Genomic DNA, 18,447 nt, shown 5'->3' with positions numbered 1-18,447 from the left:
CCACCTCTACAGTCTCCATTTTATTGCTGCTGGTTGTGAAGAATCTCTGATCACAAAGATGGAGATGAGGAAAAGGAATGGTTCTCAAATTCTGTTTTGGTTGACTAGATGATTTCAGGGTAAAAAGAACATTAAATATACTTACAATGTGCACAGCCCATGAACAGACAGATATAGCTTATATTCCTGAGTACAAATAATACCTACGAAATACACTAGGTGTGCAACTGAGCCAATCATAGCTTATGCTCTGTGTTACTTAATCGGTGGGAAAAAAAGAGAAGTTTTTGGAAGAGCTCTTTCACCACTATATTCTGCTTGATCATATTTAATAGGCTTTTCCATGTGGTTTTCCAAATATTTCTCTGAAATAGCATGTTTTCTTGTGTTCTGCACATCACTTTCTGCTGTGCCTGTGAAAGGAGTCAGTCTGTCAGCCAGTTCACTTCTCACTCTGTCAGCTGCATTCTTCCAGAGATTCTCTGCAACAATAAATCATTAAAATGAGAGGGTTAAGACTGCAGACTTTTAACTGCAGGTAAAACACAGGACTGACACAAATTCCCAGCAAATCAGGTGAAAGTTTTCTCTGGGATCTTACAACCCCCACTGCTGCATTCTTTTGCTCTGAAAGTGACATGCACTGTGGTGTGCTGTCAGATAGTGTTTTGCTCTCAGCAGGGAAAAGGGCTTTCCGTGTGACTCTTCAGCACTTCCAACTCTTCTTGCAGACATCTGAACTAAAACATAAGGCATGCAGCTCTACACAAGTGAGGAATGCTGCCTTTACCCACCCCATTTCAGGAGCCATCCATTATCTCCACACTTCCAGGCAGATGACACTAAACACAAAGAAACACCAAACACTGACATAAATGCACTTAGTTCTGAGGTGGAACATGCTTACGAATAGTCTCTCTTCTATTTTCCAGTACAGAGAATGAGCCATCACTCATCTTCCTTGGGGTCTGTGTTTTCCGGAAGATTTTTGGCTCCTGGATCCACGTGTGTTTCATCGCTTCATCGGGAGTCATGCGCAGGGAAGGCTCCCACCTTAAATCCACGGGAGACAAATCATTATTCAACTATTTCTATCTGAAAATTAGCAAGAGGCAAGAGATTCAGCCTTGTCTTTTGAAAGTCAGGTCATGAGAACATTTTTTTGAAACAAAAAAATTTTCTTTTTATCCAATAACCATGGAAAAATCTTATGTGATCTTCTTCAGCCTTCAAAACCCATTTACGTCAGTACCATGCTGATCAAACCCTCTGCAGCATCAAACCATTTTTATAATATGCAGTTCCTGCTGGTATCAGGGTAGGGACCCAACATTCTTGTTTAAGGCTTGGTTTTTTGCTCCAATGAAATTATTTTCTGAAAATTCGGATTCAACCAGCAAACTAAAATGAATCAGTGATTCACACAGACTTGGCAAACAGAGAACACTGAAAGCAACCTTCTTGTGAAACATAGTGGGATGATTTTTTTCTTCCCTCCCCATGTAACCACAAGTTAGCAGTTTCTTTAGAATTTCTTTAGGAAAGTGCTACTGAACTGCTAGAAAGAAATTTGAAATCACTGCTAAAGAAGGCATAGTAAAGTGTCAATAATAATAGTTATACAAATGATGCCATGTGGAAAACAAAACAAAACAAACAAAAAAAATAAACCAAATTCAAAACATCTCACCGAAAAATAAAAAAGCAAACACAAGAGATGCCAAGATTTTAAAGGCACAAAAGAATGAAAGCAAAGTCAAAACTAGCTTGTTGCATACAGTATGAACTCACATTAAGCATCCTTTCAAAAAGTCCAAGAAGCCAGCATCATGGGTGTTCAGCACTGTGCTTAGATCCTTGGAGTCTGGGCATCTCTTTTTCCCCTTGCTGTTAGTTACTGATTTAGGAAAACCTTTGGAATCTTAAAAAAAGAGACACCCTCAGAAAGTTACATTAAACACTTTCACTAAATACTTTAAAAAGTTGCATAAACAGTATCTATGTTCATCCCACTAACTCCAGTTTTGCCCTGTTGGATTGATAATCTACCAGAATTGTGGCAAACAGGATTGGTTACATCCCAGAGACCACTGTTGTTGGTTTGATTGCTTTGAGCAATTTCCAAACCCAATTTATATACAGAGAAATGAAAAATACAAACTAGTTCCCAGAGCCCACTGCATTCCTTTCAGCAGCAATACTTTTAAAAAGCAACTTCTCTATCACTTTGGCAATTGGAGGCCCATAAGACATGAAGAGCAGAGCTCAGGGTTAGTTTATAGGTCTCATTTTATCCTTTTGCTTTTTTTCCATACCTCTTCCTGGAAGTATTTTTATTAACTAGGAATTAGCTAAAGATCTCTGACTCTACTCTCTACCAGTGCTATTAATTAGTGATTAACTACCCAGGAGGCACCCAGCAAGGACGAATAATCAGAAGAAATTACCAAAGAATGTTCTCCTCCTTGATGCAGCCTGGATAAAATCAGCTGGTGGAAGACCCAATACCTTCACAGAAAATGAATTCATAGAGTTACTCCTCATTTCATAAAGATACACAACAACCATCAGGTGAGATATGGCATTTTGCCCTTCTTATGAAAAGAAGTTGAATGTTGCAATTCACTGTGAAATGTCTGCAAAATATTTTGTCTTATTGTGGAAGGAATTGAAGGATTCCTTAGTGCTGCCTGTACATGTCTTTGCATCAGAAATAGCATGGCCAGCAGAAGCAGGGCAGTGATTGTCCCTCTCTCCATGGCACTGGTGAGGCCACAGCTCAAATCCTGTGTCCAGTTCTGGACCTATCACTTCAAGAAGAACATTGAGGGGCTGGAGCATGTTCACAGAAGGGAACAGAGCTGGGGAAGGGGCTGGAGCACAAGTCTGATGAAAGGAAGCTGAGGAAGCTGGGAAAGGGGCTCAGCCTAGAGGAAGAGAGGCTCAGGGGGCTCTTCTGGCTTGAAAAGCCATTTGGCTGCATTAAACCTCCCTCTGAAGGGCCAGGCTGCAGCCAATCATATTCCCTTCTTGCTTGAGGTTTCTCTTTGTTTCTGGTGGTGTAGTTTATCAAATGGGTGTGCAAACCAATCCCAAAAGTTACCTCCATGATGCAGGCAAGTTGGTCAGCTTCATTTTCCCCTGGGAACAGTGGGTAGCCTGTGTAAAGCTCTGCTATGATACAGCCTAAGCTCCACATATCAACAGCCATAGCGTAAGGATGACCAAGAATCACCTCAGGGGAGCGATAAAAGCGGCTCTGAACATAGGTGTACACTGGATCAAAAGTTAGACAAGAAGAAAAATATCACAGTTGGAAATGAAATATCAATTTGCAGATTTCACAGGAAAGTGGCATATGTTCAGGAATCATAAATCTGTCTATCCACAGATTGCTCACATAGGCTCTGGAAACATTTTCAAATCCCATCCTAAAAGTAATGGGTGATACACTTTCCCCTGTTCTATTTAGAAATTGTTCTTCAACAAGTTTCACTGAAGGAAATTGTTTTACTAATGCCGTGATTCAGTTTATCCATGCTCATTTTCCTATTTGAAGGTGTTCCATTTGCATCAATCAACAGTTCCTAAATTAAAAGCACAGTTCCCATTTCCCTCCCTGTGGTATTCATACAAAAAGTACCAATTATAATTTAACCATCTCACAGAGAAAGGCTCTCTGGATCTGACAAATTTCTTCATAAGCAAAATATTTAGATTATCCTCTTAAGTTTGTTCCAGCTAACCACTCCTGAAAGTGCAATTCTTATTTCAGCAGGAGTAGAGGAGCTGATCAGGCTTGGGACAAAGAAAAAGAATGGTAATATCTTACTTGTCTTTAACAGTATTTGCTCCACCATCAGTGGCTGAACAGTTCACCAGGTTCTAATTATGGGCATAGGTCAATATAGTAGCCCAATCCAAGAAATAGTTTTTCCACATTATTTAAAATTAAGAAAGCTTATTAAGAAAATTACATCAAATTGACTTTTCTGCAAACCTCTTTGGTCTTCATAGCAGCTTGATCCAAAATCAATAACTTTGACTGAACCTTGCCCATTGTGGTATAATAGTATGTTTTCCTAAAAAGAAAAAAAATCACAGGGAAAAGAAGAGTTTAGCACCATATTAAGTTAATGAACACTTGTGAAAATCAGAATGCAAATCTCATTTACACTTCTCTGCATAATGAGAGCTTCAAAATTCAACCTCTTTTGGAATGCATTTGCTAACATGAAGAGACAGCCAATAATGTGCAATTGTGCAAAGCAGAGAGGAGATTTGTAAAGGTACCCAGGCTGCAGGAAAGGGCAACCAGGGAGCTCCCCAAAAGTCAGGGTTGCTTGTCTAGTAAAAGCCAAAGTGCACCTGGCTTTGTGCTGTGCTGAATTAACCAGAACTATCCTTTTGTAAGCACAGAAAGCCCCTTGCCTATGAAGGTGCCACACTCCTCAGTTCTTCCCTGCACTGCCTTCCCCAGACTCTGTGTCAGCTCATCCCTCCCCACCTGTGTGAGGCACAGGTCTCAAGGGAGGGATAAATGGACAAGGCAGGGTCATATGGATTCCTAGCTGGGTGCAGGTGGGTATAGCACTGGGCTCCTGCAATTCCAGCTGGAGAAGTGATCCTTAAACAGCCAGCTCAGGGATATGTGCACTGATGAGCAAACACAGCCTTCAGCTCTCTTCTGCAAAGCTGAGTTTTATCCTCATTAAAAGTCTGTCTAAATGAAGGATTTCCTTCTCCGCTCTTCACCAGACAGGTGGCTACTTTTATCAGTTTTACAGTGATTATATGTCAGGGCTTTAAAGGGCTGAACACTTCCCAGGTGGATGCTAAATAATGATGAAGTGGTTTCCTGGGTAACTAGCACATAAGGAAATGCTTCATGTGCCAGGAAGTAGAAGCTGCTGCTGGTGAAAGTCAAGGCTAGGACTGACTTCCACAATCCAGGTGCTCTAGTAAGGGAAGCAGCATCCCCTCTCTACAGCTCGATATCCCTTCATGCACATAGGACTGTCTCTTATACTGAATCCCTCACAATGCAAAGGAGCTGATCAAAGCTGGAAAACCAGGCTTTGGAGGCAGTGATTACCTAGCATAAAGGCCAGAGAAACTCCATATTCTACTTTGTGCTAAGAAATATCATAGGAGGCAGATGGGATAACAGATGTGAGTTTCAGGCAACATAAATTCATGAAACTGTACAGTTGCTGAATGAGAACAAAATTGTCTTTTAGTTAACTCACTACATTTTCACTAATATGTTGCTCTATTTAAATACAGACTACACTAATTGATGCTGCTAACATCATTCCTTACCAGTGGCTGCCTGGAAACAGATTTCCCATTGGGCTAATCGTTTTTGATTCAGATATTTGGGTTATCTTGCAAGTCTCTCTTCTCACTGCAAATTGGTCTGGCAAAGATTTTGGCAAGACAATGGGTATAGATAGTATGCGACTTCTCAGAATTCTAAATCAAGATATATTCAGCAAAGTGAGAATAGAATTTTATCCTTAGCATTTTTACCTGAGAACTTACTTATTGCTTTATTGGTTAATTTGCCCTTTTGAAAAGGAAATCAAGAGAAACTTGAACTCAAGTGAAAATATAATTAAAATCCTTCAGAACTCTCAGAAAAATGCAAAAATTTAAATTTGGGGCTTAAGGAGAATGAAAATGTTTAACCTATCATGAATGCTTAGCAGATAGAGCAGAGGAAATTGGAGGACAGATGTTCCTCCAAAAACAGGTGAACACCCTAAATACTGTTCCACAGAATTCCTTTGCCATTTACTAGGCTACTTAATTTTATAGTTTTGCCTAAGAAATTAAATAGACTTAACAAGATAACCTGAAACAGGCTGCCTTGTGAATACTCCTCGCATTACAATGTCTCTCATCTTGAAATACCTAATTTTACAAGTACTTTTACTCTAAGTAAAAAGTCATTATCTGAATTTTATTCATATTTGCATATGTTTTGGCAACCAAATAATCTCATTTAATGCTTCGGTGAATGAACTGAATCAATGGTAATAATCAGCTGACTGTAGCATGAACATAATTTGAAATAAATTACAGCTTCTGTACAAACATCATACTGGGTTTTAGGGTTTCTCCTGACAGTTCCTCTCAGTCAATAAAGAACAGGACAAGTTCATTTATTCTGTACAGAATACCAGGTGATGAAATGATTGTACTTACAGGCTTCAGATCACAGTGAATGATTCTTTCCTGGTAGAGCACTTGTAAGCACCTCAGCACACACCGAGTGAAGTGGCGAATCAACGACAGGCTGAAGCCTTGGAAATTGTTCTTTTTGATCAACTCATACAAATTTATCCTGTGGGGGAGAAAGAAGCAGCAGACAGAGAGCAGATAAGAGATTGGGGAATTTATTTTTAAGGGCATGATTAGTTTCCAGTGTGTTAAGAGCTTTTCTTCCCACATGGAGGACTCATGCAGAGGAAAAGGAGAGCTATTTTCCTCCCTGCAAACACTGCTCTGCATGTGATATGCACAAACACCTCCCAGATCTAAAGCAGATGTAAAACCAGTGAACTTTCCTGATAAATTCTCTGCTGTTAAGCAGCTGTGCTGATTTTCACCAAGAACAATAATCATTCAGTAACCAAAATTAATTTTCTTCTGTCTCCTTTTGCTGTCATTTCTCCTTGATTTGGCATCTTGAGTAAATAATTTCTGTCTAAAGGTTTTTAACCAGCAGTAAATATTTCTAGATAACCCGTCCCAATATCAATTCAGGTCTCATTAGGTTTTTATATCCCTCCTGTGACCATCACATCTTAGCAACTTCGAGTAGCCTGGAGAAGAGAAGGCTCTGGAAGATCTCATTGCAGCTTTCCAGTGCCTTAAGGGGCCTACAAAAAGGAGAGGGAGAGATATTTTTGAAGTGATAGTGATAGGACAAGAGGTAATGATTTCAAACTGAAAAAGGAGTAGGTTTAGACTGGATATTAGGAATAAATTCTTCCCTGTGAGAGGTGTCCTCAGCACTAGCACACATCTGCAAGGACATGACCAACTGGAGCTTTCTGCCTTCCTCACTGGAGTGTCCACTGGTGGCAGGCACGGCCCATTCCTTTGGAATTAAAGTTTCCCAGACTTAATGGAAAAGACCACAAATCAAAGGCTTTTCATGGTATTTTAAAGGCAGTGAAAATTTTACCAGACAAACATTTTTCTATGACAACCTGTCTTCAACTCCATGGTGGGGAGCTAAAGATAGTGGCTATCCCATTTCCTGTGTGTTTCCATAGCAGCTTTCAGAAAAGACTGGTCTGTGTCTTCCCTGGAATGAAGTTACCTCTTACCCTGTGTGCCTGTAAGTGACAGACTCATATACAGCAACACAAGGGATTTAGGTTTCTCTGGGATCAAGCTGTGCATATGATGCTGAATCTTCAGCAGGGGCTCTAGCACATACACCAGTGGGGGTTTTACCCTAAGGGGTGGAGAAATGGGGGTAGCCTGGATAACTCCAGTTTGATTCCCTGATTACAAGAAGGCTGATGAATAAAATGATCTGACTTCTCCAAAGTTCCTCCAGAATTCCTCCTAAGATGCCCTGCAGCAAAGATGTATAAAAATCAAGATGCAGTTTTAATTTTAAATTATTTGATATTATTCATACTTGTATACCCTGAAGTTTACCAGTCCTGAATTTACTCTTTTCCTCATAGGTCTTTCGGGGAAGAAGACTTCAATACCCAGCACAGAAAATAAGGGATGGATCATGTCATTGCCCGTGTGAAGTCTGAACGTGGCCTTTTTCAGTTCACCTTGGGTGATCAAAGGCTCAGTTATGCAGTCTGTATTTAGATAGTGTTCTTTTCTAGCTGCCAATTCTTCTGAAGAAGACATAAAAATTAAATCTTGTAAGGCACAAGAGCTACAATTCTCCTCAAGGTGTGTGTAAAGGAAAATGTACTTTACCCTAGCAGTTCAAAGGAGATACAGAAGTGATTGCGAAAGTAGAAGTATTCCTTCATGTGGATGATATTGTGAGTATCATCTTTGTCCTTCTTCAGCAGAGCATCAAGGATCTTCACTTCTACCAAAGCCTGGCTGTGAAATCTGAAATATCACATGACACGGGAATGGTGACATCAACTCAGGGTAGCATTTGTATTTCTGCAAATGCTACAAACACCACAAGCTTATGTAAGCTCAGCAAGTGGAACAATTATTAAAATTTTTCATTCAACCCTGTTAACCACTGTAATTTTTATTTCTGATGGTTGATTCCTAGTCTAAATACACTGGCCTTACATAACACTTCAGGGTACCTAATTTGACTTGTCTGAAAAAACCTTTAAATGAGAAGGTTTCCAGTGAGCATCCAGACTAAAATCCTGGTGCTCTCAAATCTATGGAAATGCTTCACTTTCGTTGAACAGGGCCATGTTTCACACCTACCAGTCAGACAGTGTATTTTGAAAAGCATCTTTACACTTAGTGTTCACTGAGGAGGAAAACAGCTGAACATCTGTTTCACTGACTCTGCTTCAAGCTCACAAATTTGTAACCAGCCACTAAACAGGAACAGGTTGCTTAGGACCACTGTAAAATTTTTCACGTTCAAGCAAGTGATGGGTGCCTTCCAGCATATTTCTGTGGTTTTGGAGCCTTGTGGGGATGCTCCCTGCTCTCATGCCTGCACAGCTGGTTACCTGGGTTGTGTATTCACTGTGCAACACATAGAGAGACCTCCTTGTAAGCCTGGAGAAACTGTGCTTGCTTTCCTAGGCTGTCTCTCCTCTGGGTCCAGGTCAGTTCCTAACATCCTCCTTCCTCACTCTGCCCTCACTGTGTTTAATGAATGTACAGGAGGTTTGATTTTGATTTGTTCATGTTGTCACTGGTGATGATGATTGTACTGGTTTAAAGTCAGCAGATACCTCACCTTTTCTTATTTCTTATTATTTTCAATGCCACTAACTCATTGGTTTTGTGATCCAGGCATTTGGCCACCTGCCCAAATGACCCTTTCCCAATGACCTCCAAGACTTCGTAGCGGTAGGCAATGTGGTCATGCAAAACCTTCAAAAGAACACAAAGAGTTCAGATTCAAGGAGTACAACAAAGACCAGGCTTTCCAGTAGCTCCTGTGTGTTTGAGCCTGCTCTCCATGACAGATGGTGTGCTAGCCGCAGGTGAAGTCCACATCAAATAAGGGTAACAAGGAAAATCCCAAGTGATGCTTCCACAGCCCACCTACCTTGCATCAACACTGCATGACATGCAAAGTAAATTCTCCCCTGAGCTTTAAAAGGCACATTTTCACTGTGTGAATCTTTATCTTCTAGAAATAACATTTATTTCACAGACAACACTTAAAGAGTTGAAATAAAATCACTACAAACTTACTGAGCTCAAAACGAATACCATAATATTTCCACTTACCTTTAAGTAGGAACCATGCTCATCATCATAACAATTATTATTCTGGGTTTCAGGCAAACCTTCAATCTTTTTAGCTTCCAGGCCAAGAAACCAGAGCTCTGTATAATTGAAAATTTCTTTTTGCTCATAGACTGTTAGCTGATTTCTAAAATTTTTCAAGGCTTCTAAATCAGAAAACAAGAACGTAAAACCAAAAATCAATAAAATGTCAGAAACCTGATGGCAAAGTGCTTTTACAATGGAACATTTCACAGTACAGCCCACCACTTTGAGCAGGATGCTGAGAAAGGCTGTTAGAGTTCCCTTCCAACTCAAATTTCTCTTTTTCTACAATTTCATATAAATCTCTATTTTTTTTCTGGCTTGCAGTATTAAGTTCAATAAAGCACTCATCATCTGTCAGCAAGACTTTTAAGAGAGCTTAGGTAAAAATTATTTAATTGTGAGGGAAGTTATGTATATAGATTTTTTGAAAATTCCATCTGTTGTCTATCTGTTCCCTCAGGCTCCATAACTTACATGAAAAGTCACATTTTTATTGGTTTGATTGCTATATTTATAAAATGTCAGTAATGACTAGTTAACCAAAGCTTTCAAGTACTTGTTTTTCTGATAAAAATCATCAGTCAGATGCTTGAGATTAGGAATTAAATGGAGCCCAAATCTGCATTTCTCCTAGTTCTGATTCTTCCTGCATAGAATTTCAGCTGCCCTAACACCTCCACTCCCATCATTTATATGTGGATATATATTCAGACAGGAGCATTATAAATCTATGTGTTGCATGCATGTGTGGGTGTTTTGTTAAACAGTGGCAGATCTTCATCCAGCAATGCAGGAATGCTAAATCATTTCAAAGCAAAAGGCCACTACTTTTTTTTTCCTAGACTCCTTCTAGAAATAGATTAACTCTGTCAGAAACTTTCTAGATCCAAAAACTCCCAAAATGCAATTTAGCCCACATCAATAAAATGGGACACAGACACAAGGAAGTAGGAAAGGGTTTTATCCCTGTAATGGAATGTTGCTGTCACCTACCCCACCTAAGTCTCAGATAAATATACATTGTTTTTTATACTGCATGGTTCTCTTCTGTATTTGTGTTAGTCAAATCATTCCCCTACTGGGTAGTTCCCCAAGCTGGATAATTATAAATCACTTAGTCCCATCCATATTGCTGTGCTCTAAGTTGCTAAATATTTCAGCAGCCATTTAACATGGTAACTCTGGCCCCTGAGTGTCCTGACTGTACACACTCCTCATCTGTGCAGGCCTGTCACTCCAGCGCTTTCAGTTTATCCAGGGATATTCTACCTGAAGCTGTCATAGGCAGTTTGACCCCAATGCTGGTGCTCTCCAGTTCAGATGGTTTTGTATGGACTCTGGTATCACTCTCAGGAAGACTGTCTGGAAGGTTAAATTGAGGAAAATTGCCTTGAGTTCCATTTTCCTGCCAAGCAGAAAAAAAAAAAAATCAAAATTTAAAAACTGCTATATTCACAGAGTCAAAGCTGCAATATATTTATTTTGGATTAGTTGAGTAATCTCTGTCAATTTTGTGCTGAGACAGAACAAGCAAGCTTGGGCACTAGAACACCCTGCTTATTCAGACTGCAAATTCTGCCAAAAGCACTAAAGGCTGTTGGACTATGGAAAGATAAATCTCTATAAATGAGAGAAGGAAGTTCATCTTCCAGATTCATTCAGTATATAGACTTTCTAGAAATGCTATCTATACCAATGCTGGTCAGCCTTGGAGGGCTGTGGTTTCCCTCTTGGAAACCATACCAAACCAAGTGAAAGACAGGAAGTTTATTTGGAATAACCAGTATGGATATGCCAACAAATGGTGTCTGAACAGCTTTGTTGTCTTCTCTGATTAAGTGATTGGCTTGGCCAGTGGGAGAAAAGCACTGAGCATCGTGGACTTTGTCTTGAGCAGGGCCTGTGACACTGGAGCCCAGTGAGTGGGAAATGAACTGGATAAATGGATCATTATGTGAGCAGCCTGCTCCAAGTCTGCTCGGTAGTGAGAGGTTGGGCCAGATATCCTTCAGAGGTCTCCTCCAAGCTAAATGATTCCTTTATTTATTTCTCATCCTTTGAGAAAGTAGGGCTGGGTGGAGACAAAAAAACAGCTCAGTGTCTGTGCGTGTCAGAAGGGTACCAAAGCCATATTCAAAAACCAGCACATGGTTGCCAAGAGAAGCAGAACCCAAGTGATGGGATATGGACTAATAAGTGGGCAAGCTTGGTCCACCACATCCTTGCAAGAAGTCCTGACTGGTACCACTTCAATAAAAGCATCTTTGTGGTTGTGGGGTTTGAGTTAAGGATGTGTGCAAGTAAAAATGGGTTCTTTTCAAAATGAAGCATTTTTCCATACTTGTCTCTAATTCTGACCCTTCTTCTCTCTTCCCCCACACGTATACACTTGTGACACTTTGCCACTGACACTCTCTCAGTGGTACTTAGAGAGAGGCTGGTTCAGCAGGCAAACAAGATGTCCAGGAGCTTTATAACTCACCTGAAAAGAGGGGAGGACACTCTGCAAGCTCTTATTTGCTCTTTGAGGCAGGCTGCTTTCAAAGGGGGGAGGGTTTGCAGTGTCTGCAGCCAGACCATGCTTCACTTGACCTTCCAGATGTGGGAGAGCAAGGACACCACAACTGACTCTCTAAATAGAAAGCAAAAGGAAATGTCACATAAACGGCCTAGCAAGCAGTTCTGTGCCACATCTGTGAACTCCAGAGGGATGTAACTCCTTGGAAAATGTGTGTGGTTCGCTTCTGACACCTAAAGGCAAAGGGGAAATGAGCAGATGCTAAGGCAGCTCCAGCTGTACTAACAAGCAGCAGGAGGTTGTTCATGCAGTCCAGCACAATTTAGGGAATGAGACTCCTCACAAGAACACTTCCATCCAGCATCAGGGCAGCGACTGCTTCAGCTGCAAAGGGTGGCTAGGTTTGGAAGCCCAGCAGCCATTCCAGGCAGCAGGACTCCTGTGAGAAGGGAAAATAAAGCCCACACAGGGTAGTAAGTAGCCATGAAGTGTCAATGGGAGAAAATATCATTAACTATTCCCAGTGGCAGAATAGAGACTGGGACTGCTGCCAAACACCAGGGGTGGATACAGTGGGAAGTCTTCCCTGCACGGCTTCTCCATATCTCCTTCCCCCTCATTTTATATGGAGCTCAAATTGACTGGGCTCATTTGCTGTACTCCTTATTAGTGAGGAAAAGACAAGCTCTCAGCAAACTTTGCTTAGAAATAAGTGCTTATGCTCATTTAAATAATCCAGGATTACTAGTTCTTCCTGACTTCTCCCATTTATTATTTGCAAAACACTTCTATATCATTTGTTAATTACAGTCAGACATTAAAGGGCATGGTTTTATGAATGCTTTGTATGTCTTATCAACGTCTTGAATCTCAAGTCAGAGAAGTCAAACTCTTAGAAGCAAAGAAAACTCTTTCAGGTAGACTATTTCTTTAGTGAATAATAAAACAATTATTTGAAATAAATCTGAAATAGATCAACTATGCACTGTAAAATGCAGAATAAGGTCTAGAGAGCTAAAACTACAGCCCACATAAACCTGTGAAATTTTTCTCCTCAGGGAAGCATAGAAACATATTTGGCAAGCTTTTGACAACAAGAGTGAGGTTTGATATTTTCTTAAAATGCAAAGGAGCAATGCTCTCAAACCAATCAACTTTAATCAACTTTTTTTTATTCCAGTACTGTGGAATAGCATTTAAAATCTTAGAACTGGGATTCCAGTAGACTTTTCCCAAAAGCTTCAAGAAACAAAAGTAACTTGGCAGAAGAAATGCCTCAAATGCTACTGAACACAGGAAAACCAAAATACTTGCAAGCATTTGGGACAGTCATATAGCCACAGAGAAAATGGAAGAGGACAAGGAATAGAAGACTTGCCCATATTCATTTATTATAAGAGATCACTTAAAAAACAAGAATTCAGCTACTTTTGAAGTCAGCTGAAGAGTCACATACCTGATGTAAGACTCTGTTAGAGCCCAGATGTTCCCTCTCTTGAACAGTCAGCTGAGACTGAGAAAAAGCATCCACGTGGGAAGACTGCAAACATAAAGTGAAGCTTTAATAAAAATTATTCTGGAGGAAAAAATTATGGAGCCCCTGCCTGATTTCTGTATTTCCCTCCTTTGTGACAGTGCCTATGCCAACACAAGGTGTGAGAGAGGGCCACAAAAGCTGCTGAAAACACGTTACACACTCTGGCAATGGCTCTCTCAATTGAGCTGCTGTTTTGTAGGATGGGGCAGAGACATTTTATTTTGTTATTATGCCTCTCAGATGTTTGGTGTGCCCCTGTGCTCAGCCAAGGGGAAAGGGGCCCTCTGCCATCCCTAAATATGTACTTGGAAGCTGGTAATAAGTCTGCTTGGAAGGACCACTTTAAACTGCATCACTACGTAGATTTTGAGCTCCTACATTGCTAAAAGAAGCATTAAACTGATTCAGCTTCTAAAAATAAAATCAGGGTTTAGGTTTACTGAAATATAGAAAAACCCCATTGGCCCCAATGGGCAGATAGTATCAGCAATAAATAAAAAATAAACCATATGGGGAAAGTGCTAAGCAGCTCACCATTTTAAAGAGTTTGCTGGTGCTTTCAGCAGTTTTTCAATAAACATGCTAAGTAGCATTGTACACTTCTGCCCAATAACAAACTGCAATGAAATGTACAAATCTTTAGGATAATTTAGACTGAGAAAATTCTGTGGCTAAAGCACATTGGAGCTCTGCTCTATAGGCTGGAGTAAACCCCACTGAATTTGATCAAAAGGGCTCCTGAAAGAGTCTGTCTGAGCCTGGAAAAGGCAGGGACAACTCAGATGAGATGCTGCACCTGTGCCAATACACTGCAGAGATCCATATATAGACATAGACATAGACATAGATAAACATATATATATATATATATATATATATATATATATATATATATATATATATATATAAACTGGGTGTGAGACGGGTAAGGGATGCTTGCGTGCAAGCTGATACACACACACACACACACACACACTGTAACATTGATATATATTCAGGGCAAATTAGTATTGCTGCAAACAGGGAGATCAAACTGAACATATCCTGACAAAGGCTCTGGCACATCCTGCCCTGAACAGAATCAAGACTGGTTTGAGTTGGAAGGGACCTTAAAAACCAAGCAGTTCCAACCCCTGCCACGGGCAGGGATACCTTCCATGAGACCAGGCTGCACAGAGCCCCAGGATCCAGGCATCCTCTTGGACAACCTGTGCCAGGGTCTCACTACCCTCACAGGGAACAATTTCTTCCTCCCATCTCCTACCTCCCATTTCTTCCTCCTTTCCCATGGGAAATCCCATCTAACCCTCCTCTCTGTCAGTGTGAAGCCATTCCCCCTTGTCCTGTCACTCTGGGCCCTTGTCAAGAGTCTCTCTGCATCTTCCCTCTGGGCTCCCTTCAGGCACTGCAAGGCCACAGTGAGGTCACCCCAAAGCCTTCTCATCTCCAGGCTGAGCAATCCCAATTCCCTCAGCCTTTCCTTCCAGCAGAGCTGCTCCATCCTTCTGACAATCTTGATGGCCTCCTCTCGACTGACTCCAGAGCCAGTGGCATATGCACCCTTGCATAGATTAGAGACTCTAAAGGACTTTTCCAAAGGAAATATGGAGCTAAAACTCTGTGTACAGATCTACCTGACCACATGGAGGAAATGCTGCCTCTTGGTAGGTTTCAGCTGTGTCACCATCAGCAGGAAGACACCACTGAAGCCAGGCAGACTAGCTGGAAACTGCCCCTGAGATAACTGTGCTCTGTGTGTGCTCTTCCTGTTCACAAATGAATAAACAAACCCTACAGCAAGGGCAAACTTCAGATTTAGAACAAACTGAGAACAGCTCTGGCGTGAGATGAAGGGTCACTGATGGCTGTGAAACACAGGAGAATGGCAGGAAAGGGATAAGTACTAAAATCTGGCTTTGCTGGACACAGTAATTCCCATCTTTGGAAGAGGCGATCACCCAGCCAGGGATAAGGGATGATGTGCTGTAAATCCAAAATATTACAAGTGCCAGCACAGCAAATGCCACAGAGGATGGTCACTAGACTACTGCATCCTAAGCAGGAGTGTACTAGAGCACGACAAACTTTGCTGAGGCCACCAAGTATCCTTAGGGGTATGAATTTCTTAAGATGATGATTCCATGGAAAACTCAGTCCCAGGGTATTTTACCAGACAATCTACAGACAATCTTCTCATGAAATCTTGTAACTTGCATTTCAAGGGACAATCACATTTGTTATGAAGGTGAGTCTGGGATACACATTCAAAACTACTAATTATATCAGCCCAGCTCTTAGTAAGACTATTAATTTTAGTGCATGTTATACTCTTTCCTCACACTTCATCCATACTTCATTCCTTGCAAGCTATAATTTTCAATTCCTGGAGCTGATGAAAATACTGCATTTCATTTAAATGTAGTTCCTTAACTGCTTCATGCTTTTCTAGCTACAAATCAATACAAAGCCAAGATTTTATAAAGAAAAAGATATCACTGAAAACCAAAGAAACAATGACTTCACGTACCTGTGCAGACTGCAGAATCTTGACTCCAAAATGGCATTTTATTTCTTAACAATACTTTTAAAAATCTAGGAAGTTATGTCCATATTACTAATTTTTAAGTAGATTTATTAACAGAGCATGAAAAATTCAAAAAACATCTTTAAAACTAAGCAAGAGCTAAGGAGGAAGGTGAGTGGGTGTCAAGATGTGCTGCCAGAATTTAGAATACATTTAATTTCCATTCAGTGGGGAAAGATTACCAAGATTTTGAGGCAGACATTTCTCCTTTTAGAGTGCAAAAGCAAAACCATGCCTTTTTTAAACCATGGAAATCTGTGATCCTCTTTGTCCTCTTTCTCAAAACCTACTAACTATGGATTTATTGCTCTTTAGGCAATTTATTCAATAAAGTCAGACCTTCATAAAATTCCCCTAAATGGGTAAATAACATAAATTTTTATTAGTGGAAAAACTGATCTGTGCCCACACCAGTCCTGCTGGGGGCTGAGTGGGGGGCAGGTGGATTTATTGGACAGTCCATACAGTGGCTTTATTTGATGGTCTTGATCCAGGTGAGCCAGCAGAACTGCTCTAGCAAAACCCTGGAGTTACCCTATGGGCTCTGCAGCTGAGCTGTTGTGGCTGAGTTTGGTCAGGCAGATGCACTCCAAAGAAAAACTGCAGCAACTGTTACTATTCCACTCCATTTCATTCCTGGTTTCCCTGTTCCTGTGGCGCTCAGCCTTATCCTACAGCTCCAATGCTGCAATCCCAGACTATCATCTCCTGGTATTCCAGCCCTTCAAATCCTGGAGCACCTTGCTCATTCCAGTTACCACCAAAGAAACAGAACAAGGTTCCTCATCCACCCTCTAGCCCGCAGTCACCAAGTTTTAGGTTTACAGCATTCTGCAAAATCAGGCATCATGACACACTTCCGTAATTCTCAAAATACCAGAGTATTTTTTCATTACCATGTTAGCCACAGAAATCAGAAATGAATTAAATTTTGGAAATTTTAAATACATAACTACATGAAATAAAGACCCCATTGCCTCTTCATTCACAAAGGCATTCTCCTTCCCCTGTTCTCAAAAATGAATGAAGCCCATAGAATACATGGAAAGAATACAACACAGGTGCTAAATCACGCAACACATTAAAAAGCCACAGCAAATATACTCTCTCACTGAAAATACAGTAGGAACACAAACATTTTCCCCACCTTGTCAACTATTTCTGTCAGCATTACTGCAAGAGCTGTTAAGTGCAGGACAGGAGCTGTTTATTTCATTCAGCGAAGGCATTTCAGGAAGCCCACCTTCATCTAGTCAGAGCATAGCAGGAGCAGTTCCATGCACAGTGCCCTGAGCAGAAAAAAATGGATAATGCTTCTGCTTGGCTTCAGATTTAAATTTTTCTCCCGGAAATATGCCAGTGACTATTAGCTGCTCTAGTATTCTTTTGGTGGCCATCTGTTCCCTTTCTCAGCCTCCTTCTAGCCAAATATAATTTTCCATATTTATCATGGCAAGTCAGTAATAAGAAAGACAAATATAACAGGATTGGCTGTTCTCCTTGTCATCTCAGTCTGTTCTTTCTCACTGAGCTCATATGCTTGCGAAACCAAAAAACACTTGAACTTGGATTTTGTCAAAATTTGTCACAGCAACCTTGCTATACAGTGAGCAAAATCTCTTCAACAAGACTGACAGACTGGAAAATGAAAATTAATTAATTTCTTAAGGGTTGGATTCTCGTTGGGCATTATATGTCAAACTGTGGCACCTTGGTCTGTGGTTCTTAAAGGCATTGGTGCAGAGCTGCTCTGCTCTGTGGGATAATGAGTGTGTGGATTATTTTGGTGTGGATAATGAGATAGAACTTAGCTGCCCTCCTGTCTTTCCTCTTCCTCTTTTGGATGCTGTGCATGTATGATGGGGCACTGATGGAGGTGTCCCTATTCCCCAGCTGTCTTAGGGGAATATCTAAAGAAAAATACAGTGTGGTCTCCTCCTTCATACAGCCAAAAAATGACATGTTCCCTGATGGTCTTAAATCTGTCAACAACCCAGAATAGTTCTACTTTCACTCAGAAATCAGGGTTTTCAAGGTGGAAATACATGCTCACCCACTGAGGCTGCTGCTTTTACAGATGTTGCTGGAATGGTCAAAGGGCAAACAGTTACTCATTTGCACCCATGGTGGTCTCTGCAACGCCTCTCCTGATGTAATTGTTGGGCTGCGCCTTCCTAAAAGGCACATTGCTCCCACTTCTATCACTCCCACTTTTCCATTCATCCAAGCTTGGCAACCCTCTAAGCAAGAAATCTTCCCCAGTATTATAAACCTCACGTGCAAGAGAAACTTCTAATTTTCTCACCAAATAACCACTCAGGCTGTCATGCC

The 18,447-nt window shown here is 40.8% G+C and overlaps 1 protein-coding gene across 2 annotated transcripts; it reads right to left on the bottom strand.

The window, feature by feature from the left end:
* Positions 1-7: 7 nt before the first annotated feature.
* On the bottom strand, positions 8-17,583 carry DYRK4 (dual specificity tyrosine phosphorylation regulated kinase 4). 2 transcript variants are annotated; one of them, XM_021546050.3, is made up of 14 exons: positions 17,264-17,583; positions 13,452-13,535; positions 11,960-12,109; positions 10,747-10,882; positions 9,433-9,596; positions 8,933-9,069; positions 7,963-8,103; positions 6,211-6,349; positions 4,001-4,082; positions 3,104-3,276; positions 2,448-2,508; positions 1,792-1,921; positions 908-1,053; positions 8-482 (listed from the first exon to the last, which is right to left on the bottom strand). In XM_021546050.3, the coding sequence occupies exons 1-14, from the start codon at positions 17,285-17,287 to the stop codon at positions 256-258; spliced, it is 1,794 nt and encodes a 597-aa protein (XP_021401725.2). In that variant the 5' UTR covers positions 17,288-17,583; the 3' UTR covers positions 8-255. The 2 variants fall into 2 exon arrangements, with proteins under 2 accessions (XP_021401725.2, XP_021401726.2); XM_021546051.3 differs by having other exon boundaries at positions 9,433-9,530; positions 17,264-17,581.
* Positions 17,584-18,447: the final 864 nt, after the last annotated feature.

Source organism: Lonchura striata, chromosome 5, assembly GCF_046129695.1.
Source record: "Lonchura striata isolate bLonStr1 chromosome 5, bLonStr1.mat, whole genome shotgun sequence".
Taxonomy (NCBI): Eukaryota; Metazoa; Chordata; class Aves; order Passeriformes; family Estrildidae; genus Lonchura; species Lonchura striata.
This window is presented reverse-complemented; position numbering and strand designations above follow the sequence as displayed.

Excerpts from the sequence above, each read along its gene's own strand:
- DYRK4 (XM_021546050.3), bottom strand. The coding sequence starts at position 17,287 with ATGCTGACAGAAATAGTTGACAAG. Across the intron at positions 9,070-9,432 it reads AGCATGGTTCCTACTTAAAG|GTTTTGCATGACCACATTGC; the intron begins GTAAGTGGAAAT and ends GTTCTTTTGAAG. Across the intron at positions 2,509-3,103 it reads AACTTGCCTGCATCATGGAG|GTATTGGGTCTTCCACCAGC; the intron begins GTAACTTTTGGG and ends TTTTCTGTGAAG.